At 37.1% G+C, this 21,490-nt stretch overlaps 1 protein-coding gene across 1 annotated transcript in view; it reads left to right on the top strand.

Annotated features, from left to right (window-relative positions):
• Positions 1-21,490, top strand: part of rap1gap2a (RAP1 GTPase activating protein 2a) — a 49,101-nt gene that overhangs the window by 902 nt on the left and 26,709 nt on the right. The window contains exon 2 of the mRNA XM_087795148.1: positions 19,944-20,028. Within this exon, the coding sequence (XP_087651274.1) occupies positions 19,944-20,028 (85 nt within the window). The remainder of the gene's footprint in view (positions 1-19,943; positions 20,029-21,490) is intronic.

The raw sequence follows: 21,490 nt of genomic DNA, 5'->3' as shown, positions 1-21,490 counted from the left end.
GGAAGTCCATCTTATTCCACGGGTTATTGTAGGGGAAGTGTGTAGTTTAAACACGGTGTGTGTGTGTGTCGGTGTGTGTGTGCGTGTGTGTGTGTGTGTTATGAAGCACTCTCTCCTAATAGCCTGGCCTGAAAATAGAGTGAATCAAAATAGTCTGTATCTCACTCGGCTGATAAAGTTTTCAAGGCCTCTGGTTGGTTGAATGTGGGCGTGTTCTTCTTTAGTGTTGCACAGGGAAGTAGTCGTGGTGATCCTGGATTAACTTTTGGTGGCAGTGGCACACCGTTTTTCTTTTTTCTTTCGTCTCGTTCGTCTTTAAAGCTTCACTTATGCTGTTTCTTCCCAGTGATGCTTGTTTTATACCAAAAATATATATTTCAATTTCGTGTTTTCAGTATATAATATGTAAACATCTCCTTTCTACACGTATATGATAGTAGTGCATTTGTTAATGGGGGCGCACAGGGAAACATTTTATTTATATTATTCTCTATTGGTTATTACTGTCTTAAATTGTCATGGTTTTGTAAAAAAAAAAGGTTCTTTCTGTTGATCAACATTAGCTTGTGACACGTCAAAATGCAACACATTTATTTTCACTGTTCTTCCGTGAATATACATTAAACAGATCCATGAAAACAAAAGAAAGGTTGTTGGTATAGACGCTCAAAACCCTAAACAAAATTGCTTGAGAATAATCATCATATACTACTGACCTCGGTAAAGGGGGGAGGGCAACTCCATCAGGTCAAGTGAAAGGGGTAAAATAGGGGCCAAAGACCCCCCTGAAAATTGTCTTATTTCAATGAAATGTATATCACATTTTAAATATTATAATATTAAATATGAATGATTTTTATTATTATTTCAGCTTGCAATTGTAAAAGATAGTTGTAGCCCCCTAGTGGTCGTCTTCTATTTTTTTTTCTTTTACATTATTCTTTATCATTTCTATTTGTGAAAAATGAAACCTTTCCTTTTCTTTAGACCCTTTACTAAAACAAACGTGTACTCGACCTACCTTGGAAACGCTGTGTATTGAGGCTAGTTCTTATATAAAAGGTAGATAATTAAAAACAACGTACTTACTTTATCTCAATCAGAATATAATGAAACAAATAAAAACAACTCCGTTGTATCCACTAAGCAACTAGTGATGCTAGATAGATGGCATAGTGGTAGTATAGTCCTAAGTATTGTCATTTTAGAATAACAGCTGTATGCAATTGAATAAAAACAAATTGTTATTAGTGATGACAGTCAAATGTCATAAATTGTATTGATTCCTTTGATGCTTTTATTATTTTTTTGCTACTCGTTCTGGGGGGTGTGAGGCAGTGGTTTAAAATCCATACAAGCGAATGATAAAAACCTTAGCTGAAAAATTTAATTGATCATGTTTGGCTTTATTATTCTAGCAGACCAAGTCACTGAGGGATAACAATCAAATGACCTCCTTGGCAGAGGTAATAATAAAGACCAAAATAATGAGAGCATACATGTAGTTAAAACTAAGATTGTAGAGATAATACTTTTTCCTGTGCATTACCTTATGTAGCTGACTCCTCTTATGCACACACACACACACATACACACACACACACACACACACACACACACACACACACACACACACACACACACACACACACACACACACACACACACACACACACACACACACTAATAATGATAATGACGCTGTCATGTCACAGGGAAGAAAAGAACAAAAGCTCTGACATGTTCAGGCAGAAGAGTTTCTCCTTCACACACAGTTTTTTCGCTTCAGTCAATGAAGTGGGAATCATTTTTGGGGAACAAACACCAGATATTTTCCAACTGTTTTTCTCTCCAGACAAGTACAAACATCACAGTCTTGTATCGCGGTCGAATCTTTAGAACATTTTTCAGACCCATCATCCTGACATATATTTTCCAGCCATCAGCCTGAGAAGCATAGATCCTCGTTGCTTGCAAGTGGACGTTGATTTAAAGCCTCCATGTCTTCATTTCTCTCCAACTGCACATATTTGTTCAGTGTGCGAGCAACTAGTTGTTCTCCACAAGTGCTCGTGTTCTTGTGGTCAAATTTCCCTGATGGTTTGTGGTGAGGTTTGCTTTCTCCTTGTAAGAGTGTAGCTAAGGAACCAGAGCGGGACACTGTTGCTGTTTTAAACTATACTGAACGACATTTAATGATGGGAAAAAAAGACATGTTTCCATCATGAATTCTGGCTCGACAACAGTCAGAGTTTAAATAAGTTGAGATAAGAAAAAAAGATACATTTACTTAACTTAAATCATATTAACATCATCGTCGGGGTAACAGGAAAATAATCTCCTATCACGATATGGACCATTTTGAATCATGATAACGATAAACCATGATATAGTTTTTCCTGGAATAACTAGAAAAATACTGTCCAACATACTACACGAACTAAGTACCTTTTCTTTCTCTTTTCTTTGGAACTTTGTTCTCATGATTAAAAAATCTCAGTGGTTGATACCATTACCATTTGATACTTCGATACCTTTTCCATATTATGATTTTAAAAAATAACTATGTACATTTAAGTACACAACTTACCTCAGTAAAAAACCCAACAACTAATCATTTTATATTCAAAGAGCGGTCATGGTAACATTTATTTTCGAATAAATGTGCAAATAAACATGACGTGAAGCAGTAAAAAGGTTTATTAAAAAAAAAACTCTTCACATTTGGCAACACATTAAAGTACCGGTCAGACTACCTTGAGCATAACCGGTTTAAAAATACATCCGACAACCTTTTACAGTACCTGAGTGTCTTATTTACCTGTACTTGAAGCAGAGATTAAAAAGGTTTGTTTTTTTTCCATTACATTTCAACCATCCTCTCCCTGTGTTTCGAGAGGCTTCACAATAACAGGTCCTTCATGGGAAAAGCCTTCTCATCGTTTTCCAGTAAGAGGATGTAGGCAAATGCATTAACTGGATTTAAGATGCCACTAGTACATAGTTTAATTCGATATGAGCTATTAATACATTTATGAGGATACCTATTGTTGCTTGATCTGTTTTGCTCATCTCTTATTTAAGAGGGTATCGAGTTGGAAAGAAAAACATTACATGCATCTCCTGGAAAACATTGTTTTTATATTCGTTATCGTCGGGGATTTACTTTAAAATGGATGAGGGTGTGGTAGGTTATCTTGGATAATGATGTTAGAAAGTTAAACCCTCTTTTTCCGACTTTTCAGCATGAATTTTCAGCAGAAGAATGAACATCATTTTTCTATCAGCTCATTTTCTTATCATGTATCGTATTCAAAGCTTGAACTTTCGCTTCCTCAACTGTCGCCACAGATAGAGAAGCTTTTCTTTTGACTGATAAAAAAAACACAGATCCTTTGATCAAACATAATCTATGACGCATTTCAGATTTGACATATTTTGAACATTATAATGTGATGTCTGTGGAAATACATTTTTGTTTACTGTTGGAAAACTACAGATCCCAGTTGATGTTGACATGTACGTACTTTTGGTTTGTTTTTAAAAACCTTTTTTAAGTTAGCAGGTAAAACAATAAACCGCCCCAACAAGAGTCTTTATCTTGTTTTTATGATAATGCAAATGCTGAAAATATACAAAATGAAACAAAGAATTTACAATATTGCAGATACACTATTCAGATACTCAGGGAAACAGAAATTCTTTTTTTTTTAATTATTATTATGTTTTATTTCTAATATATGTATTTGTTTGGTTTATTGATCATCATAACCATGTTAAATATCCTATTCAGTAATATGTAACTGAACAACCTCAGAGAAAATAAGAACATGACAATAAAATAGGGGTTTGCGAAAATATCAGTACACTTACTGTATATAATGTTATATATTTTTCCCACTGTATGGATTTTCTTTTAAAATTTACAATTAACGTGCAAATATTCAAGTTTTTCAGTTTTTGTTTTGCAATTAAACCTCTGGCCACTAGATGGCATCAGTCATTATGTCCTCCGCAGCTAAAGGAACAATGAAATCCTGTGAGATCCCGGCGATGACTGAGGACGAGAGGATACATTGGACATATGTTGGTTTCAAAAATAACGAAAGAAGTCACGACTTCGTAAAGAGTCATCTGGTCTGTAAATTCTGCAACCCCAGAGTCAAGTACTCGACAATACTACACATATATCCTTGTTACAACAGTATATGGTATCGTTTCCCCTGTATGTGGGTATCTATCTTGAAATACACACCTCTCCTATCAAAGAGTGTTAACAAAACTTGTCAAAGATCTGCTTCTTTTTCTTTTCCAGTAACAGGAAATGAAGTTAAAAACCCACCTGTGTAACATGATCACATCTACATCAAACCCCTGAAGTAATTCCCTGATATTAAAAATACAATATGATCCCATATGGATGTCTCCCCTTCGTTCCCTATTAGATTTGACCCCATTAGCATTTTTATTGTCGGGCAGCTGCTGTCCGCCATGTTTCTTATGTGTATAATGAAGCTCAGAATAGTATCTGGTGGTTTGATTCATCGTCACAGTGACATTGTTCCGACTCATAACCGATCAGTGTCCCATGAGGGGTTTTCATTATTTATTAGGGAAGTGTCAGAGGAATGAATGTGAGTGTCAGTGGTGAACCAGCAAGGATCAGGTGGACAGAAGATTGATTTTCCAAGAGTGGACTCTTTCTGCGCTACAGTGATTGTTATTAGGGGTAAGAAGATGGAAGTGATGGAACAAAACCAACATTTGTGCGCCACAAAACTGATGCGGCAAGATTTGGCTTCCCCGGAGAAAATCAACTGTTTGAACCTTATCTCTGTTTACTGTTGGCTGACTTCAGAAAAGAGTCGTTGGTGTGTAGAGAAGAGATGGCGATTGTGGACGGGCCTCAGTGTGTTTAGATTTTAACAGGCCGATTTTTCGATTTAACTGAAACAAACAAATCAGAAATAAAGAAAAATTTAATTAAACATGACTTCAGAATCTGTTTATGTTTGCTAGCTCACATTATAAAGATGCCGGCAGAGTTATTATCATAGTTATTAACAATTTCTTAGTCAATTTTCCTACATGATCTTGGATGGAAAATTGTATTTTTATTCCATAACAGTAAAAGAATACTGTACAAAAAATGAATGAAAAATGCAACATAATACAATATTAAATAATATAATAACCTAACAAATTGGATGCTATCAAAAAGTACAATCCCTAAGTATTATTTGGAGTACTTTTAAGTATTTTATTTGGCCAAATAAAATGTTTTCTACTCTGTTATTTCTGTATAGTTTGGCCGGTCACTTCATGTTCAGTAGATTGTGTGATGTCGACTCTTCAGACCTCGATGCAGCAAGTTCTGCTGCTCAGTTGTTATTCTCATGATTTTTAAAGAAGTATGAACCCGGTGGTCTGTTAACCTCTGTTTGAACCAGTGTTATAAGATAAGATTGCAGCGGAGCCTCAGTTAGAACGTGATAATTAAAGACTATCAGGAAGTCTTTGATCGTGTAACAATTGATTCATTCTGCTTCTCTACTAAAAGACAATTATTCAGACATTTCAAGTCTTTTTCAGTCTTTTTATTACTATCGTTTCAAAATCCTGGTACTGAGCAAAGGTCAGGCTTGTTTTTAGGCTCTCGGAAAAACTGTTGGAATAAATATTATTTGCTGTTTTGTTTTCTTCATTTTATATAGCTATGGGGTCAAACTAAAAGACACAAGCATCCAAAACTAAAGGGATATTTTAGGACCCTTACAATATTTTCTGGTCAAACCGGTTACACGGTTACACGCAGTTATTTCCATATAACCACTACTGTTTTGCCTCTATTCAAATACCTGGTAATCCCATTACAGCAAAGCCTTTACAGTAGTTAACTGGTATTTTCTTTTATTCTTATAGAGCCACTTCATATAGTTACTAAATTATGGATAGCATAAAAGATACATAACATAACCTTATTTTCTGGAACTCCTGTGTTTTTTTCAGTGTTATCTTGAAGTATATACTTTATTGAATATTGTTTGATTCTTTAAGCGCTTTGTGACCCTGGTCTGGAAAAGTGCTATATAAATACAAATTACTTACTTACTTACTTACTTATTAACGGTATTTTTCTGACTATAAGTCAAACATAAATCCTTTATATTTTCTACAAAATCTCCTCATAAGCCTTATTCATTAATTCTGGTTTTATTTACTGACAATCAACTGATTTTATATGGTACACGGTATAAAAAACCCAAAATATTACTCCGCATTCACCATAGAAATACATCTCGTAGAGTAATACTATGAGAATCGTATAATTTTTTTTTAGTAATTTAGCAACATTTTTAACTCTATGTACTGTAAGTACAATCAACACTTATGTATGAATACAATTGTAGTACTTGTCGTATCTTTTAACAATCATTTATAAAAATCTTGGTTAAGTTTAAACGTAACAGATTTGAAATCCAGGCCAGGGCCAGACTTGTTATGTGATGTCGAGCTGCCCTTGAAGGACATGTAAGACTATATATAACTATAACTATAGGAAGGTTATGGAAGCCGTTCTGAACCAGACGGTCTGATCAACACCTCAGACTCTGTGAATCACATATTTCTAAACGTACTTTTCTTACATCATCATCAGTTGTTTCCTCGATTTCAAACGATCCCTCAGTGTTTATCTACGAGGCTTTTGTTTCTCGGTGTCATCGATGAGTAAGAACCGCTTCTAACAAGTGTCTCGAGACCAGCCCAAGACATCCCTATTTACTCAGCCCGGCACCAGAGATTGAGAGCTCTATTTTTAGTCGGGCAGAGATTCATCTTTCTCGCTCCTCTCCACAGATCACTCTCTTGTTCAGCAGTTTGACATCAATTCATTCTCTTTTACCGCTTTTTTTTATTAACTCCTCTCATTCAGGTCGTGGCACACCTTAGCTGAGTTATTAGAAAAACCTTCTTTTCTGAGTGACAAGGCTTCTATGATTGACATTCTTTCATGACTGCTGTCTCAACACAGGTTACTTTATCTTCACCTGAACATTTTCTTGTTGTTCTCACCTTTTCTCTTATGTTGAAAATAAACAAAAAGGTGGTTCTTAATTGTGATAACACACCTGAAAGTAGTTTCTTCAAACATTATGTATTGAATTTTTTAGAAGCAGATACAAAGACTTCAAAAACTGTATATATTGCAGTACATTATAGGAGTACTTTTGACCTTCATATAATTATGTTCTCGGGTAAATATCCTTATTTTTTCTTTTATTGATAGATGATGTGTCATGGTTCACATTTTATGCACCACATAAACAACTGAATCAGTGTTTGATGTTTATTGTATTTGCTGAATAGAAAATTGTTCAGGTATGTCCACGGATTAAAGAAATGCTCTGACAGGATTCTAGTCCGGTCTTAGCCAGCATTTATTTTAGAGAGAACTTAAAACTGGTCCAAGAGCAAATCTTTTTTTTAAAAGTATGTTTCACACATGATCAAAACAATAAAACTTAAAAGAAATCGGACATTTTTTATTTATTTGAACCTTAAACTCTCACTTAATGAAAATAACATTCAACATCCTTTCTATTTATTTCTGTTTAAGAACTAAAGATATGGTTATTAATTTTATTAATTAAATGTATTAATTTCTTATTTGCGTTACTTTAACTAGCGTTTCTCAACTAGAACATTAAAAGGTAGTTATTGATATGTATTGAGAATCTTTAAATACATTTTTTTTAAAGAAAATATATATTAAATTTTTTTTTGTTTTATTTAATCATGTCATGGCATAATTACACTTGTTAGTATTAGTAATTATACTGTAGTTTAACCATTACATTATGACCAGTATACTTCTAGATGATTTTGAATGAACCCTCACAACAGACACGATGTATGATTTTGTAACTCAACCCTGATTTAACACATAATAATACTTTTTTTTTTTTCGTAAGTTGATGCTTCTAAACACTAACCGTTGTAACAATCATGCCATTTATTGTTGCTTTATTTATTTTTTATTAGCGAGATAAAAAACATGTTTATAACTAGAGATGCTTTCTTCCAATTCAAGGATTCAAAGGTTGTTTTCTGAGTGAACAATTGTTGCTTTCAAATACTTCAGATTTTAAACCCTCGTTGTAAGTCTCTCTCTCTTGATGTTGATGTTGTGTTAGCCTTCAGAAAAACATCCCCACACAAAGAAAAGCATGATTCCAGCCTTGGCCTTTATCTGCGTCACTGTTCAAGTCAGAACATCAGTGTCAGTCAGAGGTCTCTTGGTAGCATTTATGCAGCCAGACAGAAAACAACACTGACATTTAGACGGTTTGATAAAGCTACGTAACCTTTACTGGCTCGTAGAATCTTTTTTTTTTATTATTATTACGTGCTTTAGAATGTCGCCGAGGGTCTCGGAATGTATGAAGGAGATAATGACGAGAAATTCAATATTTAACTGAGGAAAAAAAAAGCTAAATGTTTTCACTGACTCGCTGCAATTCCAGACGAAGCTGTTAGACGGTGATAACAATGGCTTTATTTTGGAGAGCGAACACACACTCTCGTCCTTCACTGGGGCGGGACTCGCTCTGCGGTGGCTTCAGACAAACACTTGCATTAATTACAGCCGCTGGAGGCGGATGATGGAACAACAAAAGTCCGAAAAAAGTGCCGTACATTTTTTCAAGAGTTTCGGAAATTGAATGAACCGACCTGTCAGCAGATCCTCGCTTTCATTTCCCATCCTGCGAACAGATGCGAGGGTTACCGGGGTAAATATTCACAGGGTTTTAGTTACAATGGCATTATTGAATAACCGTCAACATGTCTTTGATTACCTCACTCTGCCAATAAATCACAGTTTCCTAAAGTCATTTCAACAATAACTGCGTTATTGACTTTAAATGATGCTAAATTCAAAACTCTGCAGCGAGAATTCTGAGCCGCTCTAGTAGAAGAACTCACATTTCTCCGATCCTTAAAAGACTTCACTGGCTTCCAGTTTCTTTCAGGATCATATTAAAATTCTGGTTCTTACTTTCAGATCTATTCATGGTCAGTCCTTCCGTCACTGATCTGATCCAGACTTACACCCCAGCTCGGGCTCTGAGGTCTGTGGATCAGAATCTACTGATGGTTCCTGAACACGCTTTAGGACCAGAGGAGAGAAATCCTTCCAGACTGTTGCTCCTAAGCTTTGGAACCATCTCTGTGTTTGATGATCTACTGACTCCTTCAAGAAACATCTGAAGACGTTTTTATTTGTTCAGGCTTTTCCTTGATTTTCTGGAACTCCTGTTGTGTTATCAGTTTTGTCTTGACCTTTAAAGGATATATTTTATTCAATATTGTTTTGATTGTTTTGATTGTTTAAGCGCTTTGTGACCCTGGTCTGGAAAAGCGCTATACAAATAACAATTACTTACTTACTTACTTACTAAATGATGCTAAATTGAAGTTTGACTCTGTCGCTACTTTTGTAATTATTTAGTATTTTTTATACGTATATTTGAAATATATTTTCCCTATCATAAACAAAAGTCCTCCATACACCTATCCTGCTCCTCAGTCAAGCAGCCGCTTTTTATTTTCCAGCCTCAAGTATATAAACTCAGCTGAACCTATTTTATGAAGCAGCCAAGAGATTAGTGTTAAGGCCGCGCTGACTGCTGTCGGGCGTCTGACGCCGTCGGACAGTCCTGTGTGATCTGACGCAGTCCGGCCCCGTCCCTTTGAAAAACATGCCTTGCTTACACACCAAAGAGACTGTCGGCAAAAGTGTACGTTCTGACGTCGGAGAGAAGTGAAACCCGAAATGCTCTGAGACTAGTCGAGAACAGTCGGTGTTTTCACCCGTTGAACGAAAGATCAAATAAAAATACGATGGATAACAACACGAAAATGAAGCGACTGGCATTGTCATCCCATGGTCTTCTTGTTGTGGAAGAAAGACGTCGCAAAAAAAAAAACGCCTGGATCTCAAGGCAACAGCTCGGAGGCTTTTCCGTATGTGTCGAGAAAGATATAGGGAAATAATTGTGATTATCTAGTGTTTGCAATAGTCACTTCCGTTTCATTGTCCTGCGCTGATTCGCTGGCTAATCCTAGCACTCGACGAATCAGGTTGACCATTGAGCGTGACTCCCGACTGAACGCTTGCACCTACATCTTTTGTCGTCCGACTAGGAGTCACACCACAGGGACTGGGTGCCGACCACACGATTAGTGCTGTTCTAACCCTTGTGTTATCTTAGAAGCAACACAAGGTATACTACAAACACATTTGTTTTCTGGCCTTTGGGTCACCTTGACCCAGAAGCAACACAAGGGATACCACAAACACATTTGTTTACTGGCCTTTGGGTCACCTTGACCCAGAAGCAACACAAGGGATACCACAAACACATTTGTTTTCTGGCCTTTGGGTCACCTTGACCCAGAAGCAACACAAGGGATACCACAAACACATTTGTTTTCTGGCCTTTGGGTCACCTTGACCCAGAAGCAACACAAGGGATACCACAAACACATTCGTTTTCAGGTCACCATGACCCATAGACAACACAAGGGATAATTGCAAAATATAACTTATTTTTAAGCCGACTACAATATATATACTGTATATATATATATATTTTTTGTTCTAACCTCCTGCATATTGTTTTATATTTCTAAATAAAACAATGTTAAATAATTTAACTATATTTTGAGTTGTGTTTCAACAATCATGCCTTGATAATAATGATAACGGTGATAAAGTTGGTCTCAATATTGGTGAGATTATATTTTCTATGTAGAATACAATTTGTTTGGCCTCTGACCAAAATGGTGGTTATATTTTGGCCTCTGGTGCCATCGGGTTGGACTAACCCTGGAGGACCCAGAAGCAGAAACAACAACACAGTTCAGATTGAAATTCACAGTATTGGAAAAAAACAAAAGATAATCAAAACACAAAAATCCAAAATGGATTAATTGATTTTATTTCATTAAAACAATGAAACCAATAACGGGAACAATAATAAGTAAAGGTAATAAATAAAAAAAAATGATAACAAATGGCAAAACAAAAATAACAACGTTAAAATAAACAATCAACAAAACAATAGCAACAATAGTTACTACTAGTATATTTTTAATATTATTATTATTCTTTTTTTGGATGCAAACAAATGTGATCGACGAAGGCGAAACATGATTAAAAAAAGACAAACAGCAGAACAGGAGGCAGGGATATGGCTCTAGACAAAAAGAAAAAACTGACGAAAATTCACATGAAGAACAAAAAATTGATCAGTCCAAAGAGAAAATCCAGCAAGATGGCGATCAGACTTTGGCCAGTACCTGGTCAGAAAACTCGATAATCCAGCGACCTCTTCTGGATTGAAACGCTCCTTTAGAAGAGAAAAAAAAGAGTTCAGAGAAACATCCCAGCTGTTGATCCAAGTTTCAACGTATGAAGACACTTAAAGTTGTAGAAGTGATGCTGTTTATTTGTCCACCATGTTTGTGTCATAGAATCTGAGTAGCAACATTTGACTTTCCTTTATCTCAGTTGACCATATTTCAGCAGGATGTTTCAAATAGTCTCCTGGGGTGATCTGTCGCTCATTAGACCTCCATCTCATCCTCTCTTTGTAGTGGATCACGATGAGACGGCGTTTCATGTTCCGCCACATCTATTCATGACACACTTGAAACGATGTTTCCAGGAGGAAGAAACCTGTTGACTTAGAGCACAGTTGTCGTCTAATCATCGACCCGCTGACCCTCCCGCATATCTGCACATGTCTTGGATATTTGAGCTGAGCTGCCGGACAGCTGACCGACCCCAACAGACGCGCAGTTTTTTTTTGTGTACTTTGCAACACGAACTGCAGGCTGGAAGAGGGAGAAGTAGACGACGGCATGACAGGAATTTCAATTGCTGCCTAAAAAGGCTCCACAGACAGAGATAATAGATTCTGCTCTATAATAAAAGTACTTTATGAAGGATTAAAGCTGGTAATCTCTGTTGCTCTCCATAAAATACACGATTTAAAAGCTATAATCGCCATTTACATCGTTGTTTGGTCACGAAAGAAAAAACATTCTGGTACGATTTGATAACCTGAAATAACTCGACGAATAATCTCGGTTTTGTATTCGCCAGATTACTGTTGAAATGAAATGATATTTACTCATCATAGATATGGTTTAGGTTTAGATCTTAAACACTTATACATAACTTCAGACCTCTGTTATTCTGTTGGATTTTCAGATTTATTTGGTCACAAAAGAAACATTTAAATACAGTTTAAAAACCTGAAATCACTGGTTGAATAATCTGGGTTTCCTGTTTGCGAGATTACTGTAAAGATCAGTGTGGGAATTAAATTATATTTAACTCATCATAGATAAGGTTTAGATCTGAAACACTTATTAATGACTTGAGACCTCTGGTATTCTGTTGGATTCACTTGTAAAGATCAGTGTGGGAATTAAATTATATTTAACTCATCATAGATAAGGTTTAGATCTGAAACACTTATTAATGACTTGAGACCTCTGATATTCTGTTGGATTCTCAGATTGATTTGCTCACAAAAGCAACATTTAAGTGAGATTTGAAAACCTGAAATTACTGGTTGAATAATCTGGGTTTTGTCTTTGCCAGATTACTGTAAAGATTAGTGTGTATTTGAAAGATATATTCAACACTTCAAAGCTATGGTTTGAGTACAGATCTCAAACAATTCCAGAGAGCTGCACAAACTAGACCTCTGGTATTCTTGTTTCAGACTTTAAGTCTTTTCTACATATACTTTTATCAGTGGTATGTTTGTCGGTAAACTAGTATTAAATCGAATGTCTGTGTTGCTAAACAGCTCTGAGTTAGTTTAATGGTGTGATGAATTATGGTACTAAATGGGTATTTTGACCGCCACTCTTCTGCTTTTTACACCAACACCGCTATCCTTCTCTGTCTGGCTGCTCTTGTTTTATCAGAACCGGTCCAATTATCGTCAGTTTCAGGATCCCTGGGAAATTGTAGTTGTGTTAGCTCCTCATCATTAACTTGTCCACGTCGAGGAAAGAATTGTCGGTAAATGCCCTTTAGATTTGTTATAGAATGACTCACCGTGAAATGACAGACGGACAATGGCTGTCGTAAGAAACGGTTCAATCTTCCCCTTATGATACATTTTCACCCTTGGCTTTTAGGAAAATGATCACTTCAGTCAGAGGTTCTGACAGGATGGCAGCCTTGCCTCGCCTCCTGTGGATACTTTTTACTGGACCCAGGCTTTACTCCAGATGCATAAAATAAATTAATTCATGTGCCAAAAAACTATTTACTTATTTCCTTTTAGGCAAATGTGAACACACCCCGGGAGCTCTTGTACATTATGCATTTTTATGAACCTCGGGGGGAAGTGTAAAGTCTAATCATGGTGAATTTCCTAGTCTTGGACTTCGCTAAAACGAAAGGACAACGGCAGTTATCTTAGGCACAGCAGGTGGTTTGAAAAAAAGAGTTGGCCCTTTTTCTATCAGCAGACAAAACTGTTTCAGGTGAGATGACACACAGTTTGAGTTTGGTTTGTGGTACTTATGTACTTTTGTTTCAAAGCGCTCCCGTGGTAAAGGAACATAGACTCGCACCTTGATACGTGACAATGGCAAGGCTACGCCTGATTCTTACGCCATTTTCTTTCCATTACATCCATTCTTATGGGCCGGTAGGAACCAACCACATCCTGATTTACGTCTGTGAAGTTACAAGTCACCTGTCAATAGAAAGGTTTTCTATTTTCATGACTTCAAAAGAAGCATTAAGAAAGTTACTTGTGAAAGATTCTTGATCAATAAGTTTGTTAATGGTTTGGTAAGACCTAGAGTTACTGCAGTAGTGTTCCATTGATAAGTCTGATAACAACCTTCTTTACCAACGAAGTATAGAAGAGAGCCTTTTGAATGGGTGATGTGTTTGCTAATACAATGGACTGATCAACACAACACTATTGTTTTGGAGTTTTGTATATTTCTCAAGAATTTGGTCATGATAATAGTCGGTACTGGTGTGGATGTAAAGTTAGTAACCAGACCAAAGGGCAACGTAGATTTCACTGTTTTGATACGTTTTTTTTTACTCTTTGTTTGATTTTTAAACACAACAATTGTGTGTGTCCCTTGGAGGTGGAGACTGGATGGATGGATGGATAGATGGATAGATGGATAGATAGTTGGATAGATGGATGGATGGATGGATGGATGGATGGATGGATAGATGGATAGATGGATAGATGGATAGATAGTTGGATGGATGGATGGATGGATGGATGGATGGATGGATGGATAGATAGATGATAGATAGATGATAGATAGATGATAGATAGATGATAGATGGATAGATAGTTGGATAGATGGATGGATGGATGGATGGATAGATAGTTGGATGGATGGATGGATGGATGGATGGATGGATGGATGGATGGATGGATGGATGGATGGATGGATAGATAGATGATAGATAGATGATAGATAGATGATAGATAGATGATAGATAGATGATAGATGGATAGATAGTTGGATAGATGGATGGATGGATGGATGGATAGATAGTTGGATGGATGGATGGATAGATGGATAGATGGATAGATAGTTGGATGGATGGATGGATGGATGGATGGATGGATGGATGGATGGATGGATGGATGGATGGATGGATGGATGGATGGATAGATGATAGATAGATGATAGATAGATGATAGATAGATGATAGATGGATAGATAGTTGGATAGATGGATGGATGGATGGATGGATGGATGGATAGATAGTTGGATGGATGGATGGATAGATGGATAGATAGTTGGATAAATGGATGGATGGATAGATGGATAGATGGATGGATAAATAGATGGATAGATGGATGGATACATAGATGAATAGATGGATAGATAGATGGATAGTTGGATGGATGGATGGATGGATGGATGGATAAACTTTGGTGTAGTGATGATCAACACGATTTAATCTCCAGAAAAACAAAGTGTTTTCAGTGGGCGGGGCTTAAGATCATATTCTGATGTAAATATTTCAATGAAAAGAGAGTTTTGTACAAAGAGACACACACCGAGGATACAATAGAGGTCCAATATAATTTTAAGACACTAAAATAAACACATTAGTTGCCTTTAAATTGTTTTTATTATCCAAACGTTTTGTACTAATTTTGCGCTCATTCTTTAACATTCTTTTTGGGCATAACTACTGCAAAAGTACCGGTTTGGCATTGGTATCAGAGAACACCTGAGATACTTCACATGTTGGATACGTTGACACAATATAAGGTGTGTGTTCCTAACTTTTTTCTTTTCTGGTAAAAGAGATGGCGAACATCTCAGTGCATTATTTTAACAGAAAATGACTTGATGAGATTTTTTCTCTCACACAAGACGCGCATGTAATCTGATCCACTGCATTATTACCGTCATGTGTGGATCACGATCCCCGCGGCGCAGATCGAGTCGGATTCAATTTATCCCGGCGGTTATGAGTCTCATCCTGCAGCGGATTTCAATCCCTCAACTTTCTGCTTTTCTGTCTCCAATTAGGATGTATTAGCTCCATTAAGAGACGGCACGTCGGATAATAGGCCAATTGACATGAGGATCATCCTGCTTATTAGGTTTCATAACAAATACTGGAAACGGGAGCGCACTGCGAGTCTTGTGGGATACCTGCAGCCGTCAATCATCCTCTCCCCGCCGCTCTACCTCCACTCCTGTATATTATATTAATGTCCAGAGGCTAATATTACAGATGACAATTCTAACACAATTATAGATATTCACCCTCACTGGCTACTGTAATCTCACGGTTGTTACCAATAGCGTGGAATGAATATGTTTCCAAACGGGCGCAGAATCGTGTCACGGACATATCTGGTCCCTCGTAAATAGGATTATCGACATCTTCAGCAGGAGCTGCACGTCTTGTTCCAGCGGGGCGATGCAGATCTGTAGCCCTATGTTTCACCTGGAGGTCTCGGTTCCTAGAGACGGCAACGTGTGGGCGACATGTTGGAGCTCATTATCAACGTGTCTCCAGGTGACCGGGTCGCAGAGGTGACTTTGGCTGAGAGCTTGATCCGAACAGCTGCCGGATGTGGAGACCAGCAGCCGGGGCTCTTACTGGGAATGGGAATAATGTCATTGTGTGTGTGTGTGTCTGTCGCTGCACTTGGACACGCCAGGGTCTCAATGTAATTTGACCTTGTAATTTCATTCCTCGGCCCCGGAGGGCACTCGGGAACCTCGCAAGCAACACTGAACTCGACGTTCTTTATTTTAAAAATCACATCGTCCTCCACAAGTACCGCCTTAACATCTCATCTTTGCATTTACATAGATATTAACTGAGGTCCTACAGCTGTTTACACATGTATGTTCCACAACTAGAGGGAAAGATTCTCCAGTTATTCTGTTGAATGTTTTAGCAAGCATTTAAAACATGATATTTAGAGTTTGGTGTTTTTTTATTTTCTCTTTCCATGAAAACATATATACAGTTGAATAACATGTGTTCAGAATAAAATAATTATATTTTTGAATATGCAAGAATTCACGCCGTTTCTATTAAACCTGCAGCCGCTAGATGTCAACAGTCATTCTGAGAGCTGCAGCTAAATGTGAGATCCTGGCGATGACTGAGGACGAGAGGATACAATAGAAAGCAGGTTTTAAAAGCTGATGTTTGGACATATTTTGTTTTTAAATTAAAGAAAGCAGTTCTGACTTGATTTGGTTAATTCTGCAACGCTAGAGTCAAGTACTCAGACTATACTACAAATATATACTTGTTCCTACATTATTGCAATATATTATATAGTTTGCACTTGTATCATGATACATGTTGTATCGCCAGATTCTGGGTAATACACTGCCCTAATATAGTCGTGAACTCATAGACGTTTGTATTTTATTCAAACCGACTTGCGATGACTGAGGATGAGAGGATACAAAGGGGTTACAAGAGTTTTTTAAGCTGATGTTTGGACATATTTTGTTTTTAAAACAAAAGAAAGCAGTTATGACTTGATGTGTTGTTTTGTTAATCCTGCAAAGCCAGAGTTAAGTACTCAGATGATACTAAAAATATATACTTGTTCCTACATCATTGCAATATATCATAACGTTGCCCCTGTATCATGATACATGTTGTATCGCCAGATTCTTGGTAATAATAGTACATAATACATAATTATATGAACTATATGAATTATATGAACTCATAGACGTTTGTATTTTATTCAAATCAACTTACTGTTGTTTTCCATAAATATCTCACGATAGCCCCTCAAAATGTTTATATGGACCATCTGTCAGTAGGTTTGAAAAACTATTTAAATTACTTTATTTGGCAACAACAAACATACAAATTTTTAATTTTCACGGGGGTCTGTCGCCCAACAATTCTGTTTTGATTTGGGGGGTCTATCTTCCCTGATCTCAGTCTATGGGATTGGTTAGTAATTATAACTATAATCATGATTTAAATGTAATATTTCTTTTCATAAAAAGCAAAAGCCCCTTCTTTCCTTTGAGTGCATCTGGCCTCACTTCCTGGGAAGAATCCCGTGTTCACACGTCTTCGCCCTGCTGTCACCTCTGGAGTACAACCTTCCTGCACGTGTGATAAGTGTGGAGTGCTGCTGCTCCACCGTCCAACACTCTCTCTGACTCACTCTCTCCATGACCTGCTCTTCCCAAATTGCTTCCTTGCTCCCTCCCTCTGCGCCCGGGTCAGAATTAGTAGCGATGACGTTGCTTTCCACAGAGTCAAAGCAAGGGCATCATAATCCTCTTTTTTTTCTGCTGTGTTTCCTCATAAACAGTTCAGTGTGTCAGATGGTGAGGTGGCTTCGGAAAGAGACACTGCAGTGCTTTTGAAGAAGTCTTTTTCACCTCCAGCTACACAGAGAACAATGAACAAGCACTCGCTTCTGGTTTTCTAGCCTGTATTTGGGCGAATAATGCTTTTTTTTTCCCTCCCCCTCTGTCTCACCTTGTGAACTTCTACTCCGTGATGGACAAAGAGGAGCTTTGTGTGAACGCTGAGGTGGTGAAAAGTGCTGCCCATCTGGACGGCGAGAGACGACGGGCTTTAGTGCAGATTTATGGTCAAGAAGTTTTATTTGGCTTTCAGATGAAATCGTTCGTCCACGTTAAGAACATAAATGGACAAACCAGGGACATTGTTCTCTTGGAAACCACTGGACTAGATGGAACGCTGCTCAACGAGTTTATTTTTAGCCAGCAAAGCAGTCAGATAATATACAATATATTTGTTTTTGTCAGTGTAATACCACCAGTTTCATCAAATTAACAAGAAGAACTGGCATAATTATCATTAAATGGGTTGAAATGAAGTCCTTTTAAGCATAAAAATAACAGAAAAAATGCTTTGAATTCATTTGAAATATCTATACACTGTATGACACAAGGTAACCTGTATAAGTGAGAATTTATACTCATGCAGTCGTGTGGAAACAAACCATCCACCGCTGTCTATACTGAGCTCAAAGGTGCTTATCACAATGTAGCAAGTGCTTCTTTTATGGATTTCCAAGGGAACTGGGACGAGGAAAGGGGTCAGAACAATCCTCACCTGCCTCCGTGTGGCAGTAGAAACTTCAACATCCGGCATCAATAATGTGTATTTGTGCTGCTGGGCGTGAAGTGTAGAAATGAAGTGGAGGATTAAATCCAAGCAGGTACTTCATGGAGCGTGTTCTTCTGTCGGGCTCAGTGTGACTCTTTATGTTTGTAAATATTCTGAAGGATTTGTGTTCAACATGAGGGGAATTTATGAATATATTTTTATGAGAATAGAAAAACTAGGAAGTGTGAGAGTGTATTTATTGTAAAATAATCTGAAATAGTTTTTAAAATATATTTAAAATACAAATATGCCAAAAAGGGAAGGAGAAAAAAGAGTAGTTTCATTCAGATGGTGGCTCTTATACTTTCTGATGAATGAAGGATGGAAATTACCTTAATTTAATATGTATTAAAAACGGTATAAATGTTCTTGAAATGGACTCGTTCTGCACCGTGTCCCTTGAAGTGATCAAGTTGCCTCCCCCCTTAAAAACTCTATGTTCTACAGTTAATATTCAAGCAATTATCAACATTGGACATATTTGAGTTTTCATAACCCCCCCCCTGATATTCTGTAAATCCCATTTGACTTAATATTTAATATATATGGCTTAAATTCAATCAAAATTTTGAGTTTACTTTCCCCCATTTGCCCCCTTACAATAAACAAAATGAGCTGTAATTTTGGAAACCCTCTTAACTTAATATGTTATATATGTATATATATATATATATATATATATATATGGCTCAAATTGCATCAAAACTGGATGTTTCATGGGGATACTTTGCTCCCCCCTTGTGGCCCCTTAGAATTTACAAAAGTGGCTGAAATTCTGGAAGTCCACCTTGACTCAGATATAATACATCACTTGAATGTAATCAACATTTGACATGTTTTAATTGTAATGGGGGTTCTTTGCCCCCCATTACAATTATCAAAATCGGCTGACGTTCTGCAAATCCCCCTTAACTTAATAAATAATATATATGGCTTAAATTTCATCACAATTGGACATTTTTTATTTGAAACTTGGTTCTTTTCTCCCCCTTTTTGCCCCCTCATCTGTTCCATCCATTCTGTTTTTGGATCAATTTTGTCAGTCAGTTTTGTTTCTCCTGTAAGACATTAAGATAAGGCCGAATTATATATGTAACAAGGAATGTAAAACTCGAAGAAACTCTTTTAAATTAAACTTCGTCATTCATTTCAAGTGTAACTCTTGTTATTTCCTCAAAAACACATTGACTAACTTCCCTGACGTCTTCTTTTTCAGGAAACAAGAGCTGCTCAACATCTCAACAGTTCCTCTTGGAGAATGTCCGCCCTCTCCGCCACGCACTGCACCGCCCAGCATGAAGGTAGGACACCTACACACACACACACACACACACACACACACACACACACACACACACACACACACACACGATCTATTTATTGAACAGTCATTGATACATTTCCACCTTGAAGAGAGTCCAAAAATACATTGATTGTTACTGTGAAGTTTGTGCTACAGTCAGCAAAAAGTCTTCATTGCAGTCCAGAATCAAACCAAAGATCTTTATCATGTATAAGATCATGTATAATTGTGCACACAACTTCATGAGTCACATTTGCACCATCGTATCATTCATTTCTCTTATGTTTTTGCTTTCATTTTAACGCATTATTGCATGTTGGATCGACTCGCCTTCACTCCAGTTATTAGCGGGTCCATCTCATCAGATTGGGGTTGTGTTCATTAAAGCATTGCTCGTGAGACGGCGGCTTTCGGGTGTGGATCGACCGACGATGCGAAAGAATCCAAACGCATTTTTATCAGATCCATCACGCCCGCTTAAATCAAATTTTCCCAGACAAGCGACAGCTTGATGAATGTGTTGGCGGCGCAATACTGGCGTGCATACATATGAAGTCTTCACTGATGAAATGAACGTTCAGGTGCGAGATTTCTTCTTTGTAGATGTTTACTGGAATATGATGACCAGGGTGATGGCTGTTTGTAGATGCTGAGGTTAAAGATCTACCTCTGCTCGTAGACTTTGTGTAGAGCATCAGGTACTTTTACTTAAACAAAGAATATAAATCAAATCTGGTTTAAAGTCACATGTTTTACTTGTATACAAGTAAAGAAAGGAGAGCAACACAGAGTTTCAAGTCCCCTCATCACTTGATTACATTGATTTGCTCTCTTCTATCTATATATACACCCGGTAATGCATGGTAGAACATGAAGCTGTTTAATTATTCAATTATTATTCATTTTGTTGACGTCATTGGAGGGAGCCAGCAAGTATCGAGCCCAAAGATCTGAGTCTCATGAAGCTAGCATTTCTATAATGTATTCAGGAGCCCAAACAGGCTTTGGATGTTATCAGTTAGATCTTGAAGAGAATTTTTGAGCAAACAGGCTAGTTTAGCCAAAACTCAGGTTATTCAATTTTTTTCTGCCAGAACCAGTTATTTATTTAAAGATTAGTTAAGTGTATTTCATGAATATGATGGTAGAATATGCCAACACTATAATATATCGCAATATATAGTGATACTGTAGTCACAAGTATATATATTTGTAGTATTGTCGAGTACTTGACTCTGGTGTTGTAGTATTTACAGACCACATGACTCTTGACGAAGTCGTAACTGCTTTCATTTGTTTTGTTACCGAAAATATGTCCAAACATCAGCTTTAAAAGCTGCTGGAGTCACTGTATCCTCTCGTCCTCAGTCATCTCTGGATCTCAAAGGATTTAATGCAGAGAATGTAATGACTGCTGTCATCTATCAAAAAAACAAATAATAAAATATGATTTGAAAGCC

Source organism: Callionymus lyra, chromosome 7 (assembly GCF_982586985.1).
Source record: "Callionymus lyra chromosome 7, fCalLyr1.hap1.1, whole genome shotgun sequence".
Taxonomy (NCBI): domain Eukaryota; kingdom Metazoa; phylum Chordata; class Actinopteri; order Syngnathiformes; family Callionymidae; genus Callionymus; species Callionymus lyra.
Note: the sequence above shows the minus strand (reverse complement) of the source record. Positions and strands in the feature narration are given on the sequence as shown.